General features: G+C 44.5%; 1 protein-coding gene across 1 annotated transcript; it reads left to right on the top strand.

Moving 5' to 3' along the window:
• The first annotated feature begins 205 nt into the window (after window positions 1-205).
• Window positions 206-3,078, top strand: LOC113621471 (PRAME family member 12-like). The gene is made up of 3 exons (XM_027108299.1): window positions 206-492; window positions 937-1,509; window positions 2,520-3,078. Exons 1-3 carry the CDS (start codon window positions 206-208, stop codon window positions 3,076-3,078), a joined length of 1,419 nt encoding a protein of 472 aa, XP_026964100.1.
• Window positions 3,079-16,299: the final 13,221 nt, after the last annotated feature.

Below are 16,299 nucleotides of genomic sequence, written 5' to 3'. Positions count from 1 at the left end.
AAAGCTATGGCTTTGGGCCCACTGAGCCCAGAGTGGAATTCTGCTAAACTGAGGCTCTTCCCCCACTGCCAGAGCAGTGACTTTGGCTCTGAGTTGGTTCTTCTGAAGGGTGGGGAGACCGAGTAGGGGGTGCTCATGCTTAACCTGAGAAAGATTCCTTGTTCCCTGAAAGTTTCCACAGGATTCTTTTAGGAGCAGAGTCACGATGAGTGTGCAGAACCCCCTGAGACTCCTGGACCTGGCGGGAATGAGCTTGCTTAGGGATGAGGCCTCGACCATCACGGCTCTGAAGGATCTGCCCACAGAGCTCTTCCCCCCAGTGTTCATGGAGGCCTTCTATGGGAGATGCAGCGAGACCCTGAAGGCCATGGTGCAAGCCTGGCCTTTTGTCCGCCTGCCTCTGGGGGGCCTGATGAAGATGCCTCATCTGGGAACCTTACAAGCAGTGTTGGATGGGCTTGATATCCTGCTTGCACAGAAGGATCATCCCAGGTGAGTCTGATCAAGGGAGCCTAGTAAGGTTTTGGGCAGCTCTGAAGAGAAAGCTGAAGTCAGGAGAGTGGATGGACAAGGGATGGAACAGAGGCTTCGATGATGCCAATGAAGAGACACAGAGACTTGGCCATTGCTGAGCTCATTTGGGGAAACGCCTTCCAGCAGTGTATGAGTGCCTAAGATGCAGAGGAGCCTGAAAGTACATGTCTCAGCCAGGGATGCGTAAGGGTAATAGGTGTAGAGAGCCAGGAAGGATGGAAGGGGAAAGGAGATGGAGGAATGTGAGGCAGAGAGGGAAGAAGAGGGCAAGACAGCAGGTGATGTCAGGGATGAGAAGTAAAAGCTTGGGTGGGGAGTCTGAGTGCTGCCTAAATGCTGAGACTGTGGTTTCATTATGTGTGGATCTTAAGCCATCGCTGCCAATCTGCTGTTTCCCCACAGGAGGTGCAGGCTGCGGGTGCTGGATTTAAGAAATACCAGCCAGGACTTCTGGAGAATGTGGTCTGGATACAGGGTCCATGGGTGTTCAAGCTCACTGATGGCACAAGTGGCTGAGGACAGGTCAAGGGCAAAACAGCCCAGGGCTCCCTTGGAGGTATTCATAGAACTTCATCTCAAGGAAAGGACCTTGGATGGATTCCTCACCTACCTCATCAGGTGGGTAGAGCAGAGAAAAGCTTCCATACACCTGTGCTGTAAGAAGCTGAGGATTCTTTCATTTCCCATGGAAAATATTATGAAGGTCCTGAGTATGGTACAGTTGGACTGCATCCAGGAGGTGCAAGTGAACTGCACCTGGCATCTGTCCACCCTGGCCGTGTTTGCTCCTCTCCTGGGCCAGATGAATAAAGTGCAGAGACTCCTTCTCTCCAACATCCACATGTCTGCACTTGGGGGGCAGGAACAGCAGCACGTTGTCCAAATTACCTCTCAGTTCCTCAGGCTGCACCACCTCCGGGATCTCCATCTGGAATCTCACTCCTTCCTTGAAGGATGCCTGGACCAGATGCTCAGGTGAGTGTGCACCATTGTTCAGGTAACAGCGAACACAACACTAGAATATCCAAAGCACTGTCCCTTTTGCTTCTCTATCCTGAACTGTGGTATCACATAACCACGCAAATCAAGGTAGGGGCCCAAACTGGGATAGAGCCTCTAGAAAGGGACACCCTGCTAGGAAGCTATGGACTAGGGGTTAGGATCTAGTGGTGTGGGTATATGATTTCTTCTTTAGGAAGAGATAGCTTGGTTTAGATGAATTAAGAAAATAACTAAGGGAAGGGGGCATTGAAGAAGGAAAACTCCATCAGGCCTGAGCATTTCTAAATGGAAGCTCTGTGCTCACCAGTGTTGTGACCACAATGAGCCTATCTCAAATTCCCTGTTTGCAAAAGGTTGTTTTTTCCTCCTGAAAAGGTAATTAATATATGGATAATGCGTGATTCTGGAGATGCTGGTAATAGGTCAGGAGCCTAAAGCAGAATAAAAACTGGTAGATGGTTTGCAGATGATGCAGGAATGTAACTGAGCCCCTGCAGACTGGCAACCTCAATTGATGTCCTGAGATCTTGCCCTGGTGGGTCCACTATGCACATCACCCAGAAGCCTTACCTGGCCTGAGATATGCGTGCCTGTGGCCCAAACGTGGGCTGAAGGAAACCTGAGTAGGAAGCATTTTATGTATGTATCTTACTATTAAAATTAAGTGATGCCCACTCTTTACTGAGACAAGGTGTCAGGCTCTCCCCTGAGTGTGTTCTAGTGTACTCTGTTATCTTCGTTCATCCTCATAAGAAGTGTAATAAGTTTTTCTCTGCTTGACTGATGAGGAAAGAGAGCTCTCAACTTGACTCAGTCACACAGGAAGGTGAAAGGACTCAGGTTAAAATGAGACTGGGCATTCTGGGTATTGATCGTTATCAGATGATCAGACTAACCTTGGGGCTGGGCAAATCACTTGTCTCCCTACTTGAGGTCAACTTCCACCTCGGTTTCCGAGACCTAATTGCTCTGTTTCTCCCCAGGTGTCTGACAACCCCCTTGGACAACCTTGCAATAACTCACTGCCTCCTTTCGGATTCAGACTTGAGCCATCTGTCCCAGTGTCCGAACATCAGTCAGCTAAAGGGCCTGGATCTGAGTGGCATCACCCTGACCTACTCGAGTCCTGAGCTCCTCCCGGTTCTGTTGGAGAAAGTTGCAGCCACCCTCCAGGAACTGTATTTAGAGCAATGTGGGATCATGGACTCTCACCTCGAGACCATCCTGCCGCCCCTGAGCCGCTGCTCCCAGCTCATGTTCTTTAGCCTGCGGGGAAACCTCATCTCCATGGCCGTCATGGAGAAGCTGCTGCGACACACCTCCGGGCTGCCCAGTTTAAGTCAAGAGCTGTATCCTGTCCCTCAGGAGAGTTACAGCTCTCAGCGAATCCTCCAACCTGGGAGACTTGCACAGTGTCGGGCTGAACTGTTTGAGATTCTGAGAGTCTTAGGACGTCCCAGGATCATTTGGATTAGTTCCAGCCCCTGTCTGCACTGTGGAGATAACACATTCTCTCATCCCCAGCCCATCGTATACCGCTGAAATCCCCCTAACTACTTGGGTGCATCTGTCAAAAGCTTTCTTCTGAGCACTTGGAAACTGATATCTAGGACATAGTTGAATCGTAAAGGGAAAACAGACCCATGGTTTCAGACATCTGCTCAATGTGAATGGAGAAGAGAAAGTGATTAAGGGAGGGTGCAGGATTGCAGAGGGAAAAGTTAACTCTGACAGGTAATAGGTCTTTTGGGGACATGTGTCTTATAGAGTCAGAAATATGAACCTAAATTTCTGGAGGTGGATTGAGTCTTGGGACCCACGTGTTGGAGTTATCCCTGGGTAGATGGTTGTAAACGAATGGTCAGAAATAAAGAGACCCTCAGTGTAAACTGACTGCTGCCCTCCATGCTGTATTATCCTGATTTCTCAGTTTATACCACAGGAATCCAGATACTGATGGAAGAAGACAGTGGCTCTGAATTGTCTATGATCTGACCTTACCGTTCCCACCAGTTCTTTAGTCCGGAGCATCTCATACTTCCTTGCTTATTTCTGTGGCTGTTCAGTGGGTTAATACACACAAAGGGGAACATACTCAGTGGTCAGTGAACCACTGGAGTGAAGAGTTCTTGGCAGGGTCCTCACTGCTGGGCTCAGGCCATGACCCTGGACATGAGCAGTCCTCACGGTTCTCCTGGTGGGTCCATAACTATCAGTTCTTGACTTTTCAATGTGGGGGGAATGGGCTTTACTGCACAAGGCATGGCTCCCAGCTCTGGAAGGGGTCATCCACACTGCAGATAAGCTGAACCTCTGGACCCATGGTGAGTAATGGTCCTTCCTGAATTAATCCAGTTGGACCAGGGAAGTTATACAAATTTCTTTTAGCTAACTACTAAAATCATACAGGCATGTAACATGGTTTTAGTGTTTTTATACCTCATTAAAAATTATATCCTTTCAGGACTTCCCTGGTGGAGCAGTGGTTTAGAATCCTCCTGCCAATGCAGGGGACACGGGTTCGAGCCCTGGTCTGGGAAGATCCCACATGCCGTGGAGCAACTAAGCCCGTGCGCCACAACTACTGAGCCTGCACTCGAGAGCCTGCGAGCCATAACTACTGAGCCCGTGTGCCACAACTATTGAAGCCTGTGCACCTAGAGCCCGAGCTGCACAACAAGAGAAGCCACCACAATGAGAAGCCCCGCTCGCTGCAACTAGAGAAAGCCCGAGAGCAGCAACGAAGACTCAACACAGCCAAAAATAAATAAATAAATAAATTTATTTAAAAAAATTATATCCTTTCAGGGGCTAGATTATATCAATGAGAGATTGAATTTATTCCCATAAAACCTATTTCTCACCAACAGGGAAGACTAGAATAGCATGTTTTGCCATCAAATAATCAGAATGTATAATGTATAACAAAACACTTGTGGGTGTAGGTGACCTCCTTGCCTGTGGTAAGACTGTATTTGTCAGGGTTCTCCTGAGTAACCAACAGGGTACGTTTGATTGCTGAGCAATGTGTCAGTGAGGGTTACCACCCCCTTCTCAGTTGAAAAATCCCCATATAACTTATTGTCTGCCCTCCATAGCCTCATTCCCACATCCTTGGTTCCACTAACTAGATCCTGTAGAACTATATTTACTCCTGAAAAATTCTGTGTGTGAGTGAATCTGATCATTTCAAACCAGTGTTTTCCAGGGTCACCTGTATATATATTAAAGGAGATTTATTATGGGAATGGGCTTGCATGATTACAGAGGCTGAGAAGTCCCTCAGCTTGCTGTCTGTAAACTAGAGAGTCAACAAAGCCAGTGGTATAACTCAGACTGAGGATTAAGGTTGAGAATCAGGTAAGCTGATGGTGTTACTCCAAGTCTGAGGCCAAAGACCTGAGAACCAGGGGACCGCTGGTTTGAGTTTCACAGTATGGAAGCTTGAGAGCCAGAAGCTTTGATATTCATGGGTAAGAAGAGAGAGGAGGAGAGAACTTGTCCTCTTTGTTTCATGCAGAACCCAAGGATTGCATGATGCCCACCCATACTGATGAGGGCAGATCTCTTCACTCAGTCTACTGTTTCCAATGTTAATTTCTTCCAGAAACACCCTCATCCAGAATTCGTTCTTTACCATCATTTTTTTGCACAGCAATATTCATAGAGAAAAATTTTAACCATCATAGTGACCCTAACAAAGGGCATTCACAGCAAAGCTCCCTGCTGAGGATTCAGGGGCTGGTGTTGTTGACTCAGTAAGGGAGGGGATATAGAGTTGGGGGGACCTTAGGTTAAAAGCTCAGTTTTCTTGTGAAAGAAAGACAATGTTACAAACCTAGTTTCTGGGACTTTTTTTTTTTTTTTTTTGGTTTCTGGGATTTTTGTAGGATCCAATGAGATGATGCACTTGTGGGCTTGGCACCCAACCTGGCAAACAGTAAGACATTATTAAATGAGTCTTTTCCTCCATAGCAGAAGCCCCCAGGATTCTTTATCCCTCTAGCTTACCCTCTATTCCTTGCAACAGGGGAGGAGAACAAACCCAGGACATGAAATGTGTCTCAGCATTTACATGTGGCCACCAATGAATCATGATTTACCAAGCTGCTCTAGTAGCCAGTGCAGGGAGGGTTGGGCGTGGACACAGAAGTGATTGGATTCATCTCTAGTTATAGACATTCTGAGCCTCAAGTCTTGTAGGCCACCTGCTGGTTGATCAGGTCAGAGGATATAAATTTGGCCTGTTTGGCAGACAGGACAGCACGGTTCAGTATTTTTTTAAAAATCTGCTGTTATGTAAATGCTAGTTGACTAAATAATTGTGCTGTGAATCATTTAAATATTAAAGTTATAAATATTCTTATAAAACTATAAAGGACATTTAGTATTTTAAAGAATGCATGTGGGTTTAAAAAAATGTTTACCTTGGTTTGGAGTCTCAAAACAAATAGGACTTAAAAACTGATTTTAAAAATCAATGAGCATTGGGACTTCCCTGGTGGTCCAGTGGTAAAGAATCCTCCTTCTAATTCAGGGGACACGTGTTTAATCCCTGGTTGGGGAACTAAGATCCCACCCACATGCCGCAGGGCAACTAAGCCCACGGGCCACAACTAGAGAGGGAAAACCTGAACACCACAACTAGAGAGAAGCCCGTGCGCCACAACAAAGAGACTACGCTGCAGCAAAAGATTCCCGCGTGCCTCAAGGAAGATCCCAAGTGCCGCAACTAAAACCTGACGCAGCCAAAAACAAACAAACAATGAGCATTAATTTTTTTCTCCTTTAGAACATATTTAAAATAATTAAATTTTAGAGCTAGAAGGATTACAATTATATTTATAATAGATTTTATTTATTTATTTTATTTTAATTTTTAAAATTTGTTTTTGACTCCGTTGGGTCTTCGTTGCTGCACGCGGGCTCCCTCTAGCTGCGGCGAACGGGGGCCACTCCTCACTGCGGTGCGTGGGCCCCTCACTGAGGCGGCCTCTCCCGTCGCGGAGCACGGGCTCTAGGCGCACAGGCTTCAGTAGTTGTGGCACACGGGCTCGGCAGCTGTGGCTCGCTGGCTCCAGAGCACAGGTTCAGTAGTTGTGGCACACGAGCCTAGTTGCTCTGCGGCATGTGGGGTCCTCCCGGACCAGGGCTCGAACCTGTGTCCCCTGCACTGGCAGGTGGACTCCCAACCACTGCGCCACCAGGGAAGCCCCAGATTTTATTTCTTAGAGCAATTTTTGATTCATAGTGAAACAGCAGAAAGTACAGAGAGTTCCCATTTAACTCATGACCCCACCATATGCACAGCCACTCTATCAACATCTCCACCAGAGTAGAAGATTTAGTATAAATCATGAGTCTACATTGAGACATCATTATCAACCAAATTTCATACTTTACACTAAGGTTCACCCTTGGTGGTGTGTATTCTCTGAGTTTTGGCAAATACATAATTGTATACCCTACAGAGTAGTTTTACTGCCGTAAAGATCCTCTTTACTCTGCTATTTATCTTTCCATTCCTGCAACCCTGGCAACCACTTATATTTTTTATTTCCCCAGAGCTTTGCTTTATCCAAAATGTTATATAATTGGAATCATCCAGTATGTAGCCTTTTCAGATTGGCTTCTCAGTTAAAGATATACATGTAAGTTTCCTCCATGTCTTTTCATGTTTTGATAACATTCCATTGTCTAAACATACCAGAGTTTATTTAGTCATCTACTGAACAACATCTTGGTTGCTTTCTTGGTTTGCCACCATGAGTATCTGTGTGCACAATGGTGTGGACATAAGTTTTCAACTCATTTGGGTAGATACCAAGATTGCTGGATCATATGAAAAAGTTATGTTTTACAATTATTTTTCTACCTTGACAATCTTACCTGTTAGAGATTATCTCATAAAGGGAAGGGACTGTGTCTTTATCACCTTGTGGTCCCACAACTGAATAAGAAGCCCAGTGAGGCAGTAAATGTCTGTAACTGCAGGTGCATGGAACAATTTAACATCAGTTTATAGCCAAATGTTATTTTGCACTGCAATGCAAATTGGGGAAAGTCAACATTAGCAGGCTACTGATAACGTAAGCAAGTTGGATATGGAAGAAATAGCACTTGTGTTCTATTTGAACCTATAAATTGTACATGAAAGTGTCACCAAGCAGGACTCTCTGGGGCCTTCCCGGGGCAGATCCCCACCATATTCTCCTCCTGCCTCTTGTTTGCAGAAAATCCTTAGCCTCCTAGGACTTCCCCAAGTTACAAAGAATAAATTGAATAACAAAATATGAGAAAATGCAGAAACAAAGGAAAACAGTCAAGCAAGACAAAATAATAATACTTTAGCCATTAAACAAAGTAAAGAACATTTAGTTCTTCCTCACAAGCTATAGATAATATTCTGAGCCATAGCCTTTGAGTTGTTTTGCAGATACAGAACCTCCCATCAGGTGGAAGAAGTTAATTGTATCCAGACCACAAGCACATACACCACAGACCAGTTGGAACCAGAAGGTTGATGATGCTGACTCCCAATTACATCACCATCAGCCAATCAGAAGAATGTCCAGGAGCTAATCATACACCCCACAACACTCTCCTGTCTTTAAAAGACTTTCCCTGAAAGTAATTAGGGAATTTAGCCTTTTAAGGAATAGTTGTCCTTCACACTCACAGAACCCATGATATCAGATGGACGAAAGACCAAATGTGGGAGGCTGATCCAGACTTAGAAAGGAGGATGACAATTTCCAAAGCATAGAAGAGATGTTGGCTCCCTGTCATCAGTTATGCCATAAGAAGAAGGCAGTCACCCTTTCACACTACTCTTGGTAATTTTCTCACAAAGAAACAAAATACTTTAGCTCTAAATGTTTTAAATTACAGTGTACTAAGTACTAGTTTTAATTTACCTATATATTTATAACCACAGCAAGGAAGTTCTTAGATTTTTTAAAGGCCACAGGATAACCATAGTTTTTCTTTTTGATTATTAAGATTGGGTTGTAGTTTCAGTTTGCACATTCATTTTTATCATTGTTCGGGAGGAGACACGTTTCCTCTACCCTTAAACGTTCTTCAACTGGTCTAATAATCAAGTTAACATAGGACAGATTAACAGGAGAAAAAAAGAAGTTTAAATGGGAACGTTCAGCACAGTAAGACCAAGGAGAAGCCAAGCAGTTGAGGCTTATGTGTGATCTCAGGACACGGAATGGGAGAGGGGGCCTGGGCTTCAAAGGGCAGGAAGGTGATTCACAGAAGAGCAGATGTTTGGTAATTAGATAGTTGTCCTGCCATATAGATACTTCATTCAGATAAAGTTATCTCTTGGTAATAGCTCTCTCTCTGGCCCAGGCTCCCCTTCTGAATTTATTTAGGTAGTTCAGAGAGAGGTAAAAGGTTTTCTTTGTTTGTTTCAGTCTGCTGGGTCTTGATTGCCTATAGCTCAAAATAATATGCATACCAAAGTAGCACATTTTGGGGATGGAGGGGCTCATTCTGAACTACTATAGTCTAGGTACAGGTCTGCCTGTATTAAATTTATTTTTCTGATTTTGTATTTTTTTTTGTCTGCCTCAATAGAATGTAAGGTTTGTACATATGGGATAACATGAGAGCAGGACGATGTTATATTCATTGGATGTTTCCCCATCACCCAGAATAGCAGTTGGCACACCCTAGATACTCAGTAAATGCATTTTTCTAATTGAGTAATAATTGACAAATATAATTGTAGATATATCAAATGTGGAATGTGAAGATGTGATATACATATACATTGTGAAATGATTACCAAGATCAGGATAATTAAGATATCCATCACCATATAGTTGACTTTTTGTGTGTGTGTGTTGCGGGGGGAGGGTGAGAATGCTTAAGATCCACTGTCAGCAAATTTCAACTATACAATATTATATTAATAGCTATAGTCACTGCGGGTGTATTAGGTACTTGAAGAGATATCTGAACACCCATGTTCACTGCAGCATTATTCACAATAGCCGAGATATGGAAACAACCTAAATGTCCTTTGATGGATGAATGGATAAAGAAAAAGTGGTATATATACATAATGGTATATTATTCATCCATGAAAAGAAGGAAGTCCTGCCATTTGTAAAATTATGTTTGGACCTGGAGGATTTTACGCTAAGAGAAGTAAGCCAGAGAGAGAAAGGCAAATACTATACGGTATCACTTATGAGTACAATCTGAAAAAAGAAAGAAAAGAAAAGAAATTTCTCAGAAGCAGAATATAATGGTGGTTGCTAGGGGCTGGAGAAGGGAGAAATGGAATGATATAGGTCCAAACGGTACAATTTTCAGTTATAAAAAGAATAAATAAAAGCTTTAAATGAATCAAGGAGAGAGATGTGAGGGGGCATTATTGGATATTGAGTACTAGGGGGTGTCTCATGTGTTGGGGACCTCCCAGGGAACTGGTCCACAGAGTCCCTGCCCCCAGGGGGTTCTGCAAGTCCTCAACCCTGACATTAGAAGATTTTTCCCACAAAAGGCCAGTGTCCCTGAGACCACTGTGCTCCTCCTTCATTTGTGCCAGGCAGCCAATAGGTCTTGGTTTGACTTTCATCTCCCATGACCTTTCTACAGATCAAAGTAGGCAATCTGGTGTCACTTGGATGAGAAAGACATCCTCCTAAAAAGCACAGTTCTCAAAGTCTGGAGGCTGTGATGAGTAAGGAGACTAAACTGAAAAATTTCCAAAGAGCATCCTTTCCTGGCCTAAATGCCAAGATGGGGACCCTCCACTTCCCACCTAACCTGCCCCTCATTTTTTCATCCACAATGGATGCTATTCACTCTCTCTCTTTCCAGACTGTCCATTGGCCAGACTCCATGCTCTTGGGCAGGGGGTGGGGGCAGCCACTGCAGCCTAATGCAGGTCAGGGCAAGCAAATCCAGTTCATTGGGAACTCACAGCCCCAAATCCAGGCCCTCAGTGACCCCCAGTGATCTAGACACAAGTCCCAAGACTTGAAAGGACACAGCTCTGTGACAGCCAGAGGACATGGTCTCCAGGTTATCTGTGATTTCCCTGCTTCCCCCTTATTCTGGGCAACACACCAGCTCCTATGGACATTCCCTCCTCTTGTCCCTCTGTAACAGGGTGGAAGTTTTGTATTCTATTACAAGTTAATCACTAAAGCGATGTTGCCTATAAACTTAAATTATACATAATGGCACATCTCTGGGAACACTGTCTCCCAGGTAGTGAGCATTAAGCTAAAATACATTTGTTTAGCTCACAGAAAACATCCTGACCAGGCCCACCTGTGAATGACTACAGAACAGAAGAAATTAATACATTCCCTCCAGAGTCTGAACAGAACCAGGAAATGTTCGACTTTACTGCCTCCCCTTAATATAAAAGAAGCCTGAATTCTAACTCAGGCAAGATGGTTCTTTGGGACATGAGTCCACCATCTTCTCTGTCAGCCAGCTTTCCCAATAAAGTCACTATTCCTTGCCCCAGCAACTTGTCTCTCAATTTTCTAGGCTGTCATGCAGTGAGCAGTATGAGCTTTGACTCAGTAACACCTCTCCGTTCCTTCATTCTCTGTAGCCCAATCCTGCCTGGAGAGAGTCACAGACATCCTCCCCACCCACCATGTATCTATAAGCCTGTCCTTTGGGGTTGTTTAGACTCAGGGTGATGTCATCATCAAATCTTTATTGATGAGGAAGAAAGATCAACAGCTCCTTGTTTATAGCAAGACAGTGGATCTAAAGTGTAGCCAGACCTTGTTAAGTACTGGAGAGGGCAAGGATGGTCAACACAGGGACCTGGACATTTTAAAAGGCACAGAGGGCAAGACATTTCAGGGCCAGCAGAGATCTAACTTGGGAAAGAAAAAGGACTTACTGGGCCTGAGGAGAACTTTGTCAGCTCAAGGACTGGCTCAAGAGAGTCACAGAGGGGAGAGCCTCTGTAGGGGACTGGTTCCCAGGGTCTCCCATCAGCTGTCACCTCCAGGAAGACCAGAGGAGTCAGGGTCCACCTCTGTAACCCAAGAAGGGTCAACCTCCAACATTCCTGGGTGCTTCAGTTGATCCAGAAATGCAGCAGGGAAACTCTTTGCCTTGGGGTTAGTCATATTTCCATAATAGCTCAGTAGAACTTGAGAAGAATTCCTTGATTTCTGCTGATCCCGGTGGAAGGGTGTCCTAACACTGAAGCCAGGCTTCAGGTTCCAGGAGAGGTGATGTTGGTGGGCTGCAGAAAGAGAGGGCTACTGAGTCCATGCTGGGAGAGGAAACTGGATGCACAGAAATATTCTAAAACCCAAAGCAGGGACCCAGGAGCAGATGTTTTGGAATCTCACTTGAGACCCTTTGACTGGAGAAGGGGATCAGGACGTCCCCCTGGTGGGCTCAGACAGCTGCTCTGACCTGGGCAGCAAATGAGGTCATGAGGACAGGGAATCAGGACAGGGTAGAAATGCCAAACCCAGGCTTCTCATCAGACCCTGGGAGTCCTGCTGACTCGGAATTGGGCAGGAAGGATGGTGCCTCTGTGCACACGTGCTCCCTCCTCCTAGAAACACAGTGTGTCCTCAGAGCAAACAGGCTCTCAGTGAAGGAGGACAGAGGTGGTCCCCACCCTCAGGGGGAAGGGAGGTTGCTGGGCTTTTATAACTTCTAGAACATTCTAACACTTTGATCCTTCTTACCTAGTTGGATCTCATGGAAGCTGGGATCCCATAGAAACATCCCCAGCTTGGAGTCTGCAGTTTCCCCATTTCCAGTGACATCATGTGAAGTCTATCTGTCAGTCCTTCCTAACACTTAGGTTGTCTGACAATTCCGGTGACCTTCTGAACCCCTCACCTGAGGGAATCTACCAGTTATTCACTGGGTGGAAGTGGGCAGGTTCCTCTCCCAAGGCCATCCCCGAATCCACCAACCTAACAATTGGGAAAAAAGCAGAGAACTTTACATTTTCTGTGAAGGTTATTTGAGGTAGTGTTAAAAAAATGTACTGGCACCATTGCTCACCCAGTTTGTGTTCAATAAACAGAGATGTTGATGATTATCATTGTTACTAATCTCACTCTATTGCAGCTTATTAATAAAGGTGTTTGGTGGCCTGGGAGTTAAAATGTCTATTGAGTGCAATTCAGTTTAACCCAATTTTACACAAAGGCTCTACAAGGGTTAGTAATGTGGTGGAAGGAATCTTCCAGAAAGCTATCAAGATGGCAAATACTCTTCAAAGAATCCTAGTCTTGGTGACCAGTGGTATATAAAAATCGTTTGGGCATCACATTGAACAGAGCGGGGAGAGAGAAGCATAATAAATCCTGGGGATAGAGGGAGGGTCTTACTTTCTTAGGGTCCTGAACTTCAAAAAATCTCCATGTGATCCAGTCCAGGGTGGGGGACATCCCTGAACATGGCAGACCATTAAACAGCAAATATAACTTCTAAATTTTGTGTGGGAAAAGTGTTGGTATTTGTGAACAGTGCTTAATATGAAGGGGAAACAGAATTCTATTTCTGTGCCTAATGGCGTCACCTTGATCAATATCTGTACTGAATCTACCCAAGTTTGAGAAAAGAGTAATTATCAAAATACACTTGGAAAGGGGCCAATTGGATTTTGGTTCCACATCCAAGGCCCCTGGAAAATGGCTGGTGTTATTTGCCCTCTGAGAAGCATCCTCTGTGGGAAAAACCTGGAAGATAACTTCTGGTAGCAGCTGCCATGATGAGGACAGGGTTATGTGTGACTGATACATGTTTATTTCTCCCCCTGGTCCAAGTTCCCAAAGAGCCCACAGCACCTCCATTAGTGGTTCTCAGACTTGGGAATGTCTCACTTTGCAGGGCTGGTCACCTCTCTCCCTCTGCTCACATTCTCAGGTTTAGTCTTTCAAATGATTTTGCTCGTCTGATACTATCTTTCTGGGAGGAAACACCCTCAAAGGTGACACGGTCTCCTCTTAGCCCAGCCATTTAGTTTCTAAACTCCACCCAGAGAAAAATCTTTTAATCTCCCTCCTGGGAAACAATATAATCATATTTGAGAAACAATATACTCATATTTTACACTGTCTTGAGTCATTCACAGGATCCCTTTAGGAATGCCCAGCTCCACGCTGCATTACCCCACTCTCATTTCTCACTGTGATTTTTTTTTTGGGGGGGCTGCGTTGGGTCTTAGTTGTGGCAGGTGGAATCTTTCATTGTGGTGCACAGGCTCCAGAGCGCACGGGCTTAGTAGTTGTGGCACGCAGGCTCTCTAGTTTTAGCTTGCAGGCTCCAGAGTGCGTGGGCTCTGTAGATGTGATGCATGGGCTCAGTAGTTGTGGCACGTGGGTGTAGTTGCCCTGCAGCATGGGGGATCTTAGTTCCCCAACCAGGGATCGAACCTGTGTCCCCTGCATTGGAAGGCAGATTTTTAACCACTGTACCACCACTCTCACTGTGATTTTGAACTGCTCTTCATCAGAGAAGCCATGACTTAAGCCAGGAGGACCAACCACATCCCCAAAAGCACTGCCCTTGCTCCCAGAATAGGCTCGCTATCTGCTATGATTCCAACATAACACTTGAGTGACAACTTGATACACGGAGAAGTTTATTTTGTTTTCTTTGGGGTAGCACCACTGTCCCTGTGAAGATGTTTTATTTCTAGAACGTTTTGATAATATTGATATGGCCAAAGGTCCCCCAACAATGATGCTTTCAGGTTTTGTTTTTTCTGTCCAATGTCAGGAAGAGATGAGTCCCTTCCCTGATCACACCCAGGGCTACAACTGTCTGTATTAGTAAAACTCAATCAATGTTTGTGGAGTGAATCCAGGAATGTGTTTTGACTTCCCCTCCAACCTAAGTATTTCTCTTTCCTGAAATGAAAATCTGATTCAATCAATCTGGAGAAAGATAATAAGTATCAGAATTAACCTGCTGGATATTCTGGTATCTAATCAGGTATCACTTTCCAATTGGAAGTTAGTTGTTGGAAGAGGGAAGAAATGATTAGAAAGGTCTATAAAAGCCTCAGGCACCAAAGAAGAGATGTACAGTCACTGCCTGGGTTCTACAAAGTGTCTGAGGTCAGAGCACCCTGCCAACCACCTCAGAGCTGGTGAGTTACCGACCTCAGCTAAGGACACCCTCATCTGACCCATGGTCAGTGGGTCCTGAGTGGTGGCTTACAGCTCTGGATGGCAGAAAGAGTCATCCTTTTTCTTTCTTTTCAGAGGAACAGATTTAAGGCTTTGGTTTTCCCTCTAAGTGTAGTTTTACCTTATTCCCAAACTTTTTGTGTGTCCTTTCATTTATATCATTTTTAAATGTCTTAAGAAGCAGATTTACTTTTTAATGAAAAATTGTTTGGAATTTTATTCCTTGACATTTTAAGTAGTTAGTTTCTGCACTTAGATTATAGCTCAAACACTTTGTAGTTTTGTGATTTTACTAGTTAGGATTTCTAAATAAAAATTTAAAAACATTTCATATGCTATTTGTACAGAGTGGCGTCTTTGTACTTAATGTGAAGTATTTCCTCCACTGAACTCCTTCCAAAGTAGTAATTCTAATATATGTAAAGTAAGAATGCATAGAAATGTACATCTCATCGAGGACCATCAAGATGGCAGAGGAGTAAGACGTGGAGATCACCTTCCTCTCCACAAATACATCAAAAATACATCTACATGTGGAACAACTCCTACAGAACACCTACTGAACACTGGCAGAAGACCTCAGACTTTCCAAAAGATGCCAGAGGGCAACCTACATGCAGAGGCAGGACCAGACCCAAAGCTGAACCCCAGGAGCTGTGCGAACACAAAAGAGAAAGGGAAATTTCTCCATGCAGCCTCAGGAGCAGCAGATTAAATCCCCACAATTAACTTGAGGTAACCTACATCTGTGGAATACCAGGATAGACAATGAACCTTACCAAAATTGAGGCAGTGGACTTTGGGAAAAACTGTAGACTTGGGGTTCGCTGTATGTGACTGACTAGTTTCTGATTTTTATGCTTGTTATCATTGGTGAATTTGTTTATTGGTTTGGCTGCTCTCTTCTTTTTTTGTTTATTATGGATTTTTAAAAATAATATTTTTATTTTTTATTTAAAAAATTTTATTTTTATTTATTTATTCTTTTTTTCCTCCCTTTTCTTCTGAGCTGTGTGGCTCAAAAGGTCTTGATCCTCTGGCCAGGTGTCAGGCCTGAGCCTCTGAGGTGGGAGAGCTGAGTTCAGGATATTGTACCACCAGAGACCTCCTGGCCCCATGTAATATCAATTGGCGAGAGCTCTCCCAGAGGTCTCCATCTCAACGCTAAGACCCAGCTCCACTCAAAGAACAGCAAGCTCCAGTGCTGGACACTCGATACCAAACAACTAGCAAGACAGGAACACGACCCCGCCCATTAGCAGAGAGGCTGCCTAAAATCATAATAAGGTCATAGACACCCCAAAACACACCAGCAGACACGGTCCTGTCTACCAGAAAGACAAGATCCAGCCTCATCCACCAGAACACAAGCAGCAGTCCCCTCCACCAGGAAGCCTGCACAACCCACTGAACCAACCTTACCCACTAGGGGCAGACACCAAAAACAATGGGAACCACGAACCTGCAGCCTGCAAAAAAGAGACCCCAAACACAGTAAGTTAAACAAAATGAGAAGACAGAGAAATACGCAGCAGATGAAGGAGCAAAGTAAAATCACACCAGACCAAACGAATGAAGAGGAAATAGGCAGGCTACCTGAAAA

Source organism: Aethalodelphis obliquidens, unplaced genomic scaffold (assembly GCF_003676395.1).
Source record: "Aethalodelphis obliquidens isolate GAN/ISIS:26980383/991018 unplaced genomic scaffold, ASM367639v1 scaffold9, whole genome shotgun sequence".
NCBI classification, from domain to species: domain Eukaryota; kingdom Metazoa; phylum Chordata; class Mammalia; order Artiodactyla; family Delphinidae; genus Aethalodelphis; species Aethalodelphis obliquidens.
Note: the sequence above shows the minus strand (reverse complement) of the source record. Positions and strands in the feature narration are given on the sequence as shown.

Excerpts from the sequence above, each read along its gene's own strand:
- LOC113621471 (XM_027108299.1), top strand. The coding sequence starts at position 206 with ATGAGTGTGCAGAACCCCCTGAGACTCCTGGACCTGGCGGGAATGAGC. Across the intron at positions 493-936 it reads GCACAGAAGGATCATCCCAG|GAGGTGCAGGCTGCGGGTGC; the intron begins GTGAGTCTGATC and ends GTTTCCCCACAG. Across the intron at positions 1,510-2,519 it reads TGCCTGGACCAGATGCTCAG|GTGTCTGACAACCCCCTTGG; the intron begins GTGAGTGTGCAC and ends GTTTCTCCCCAG.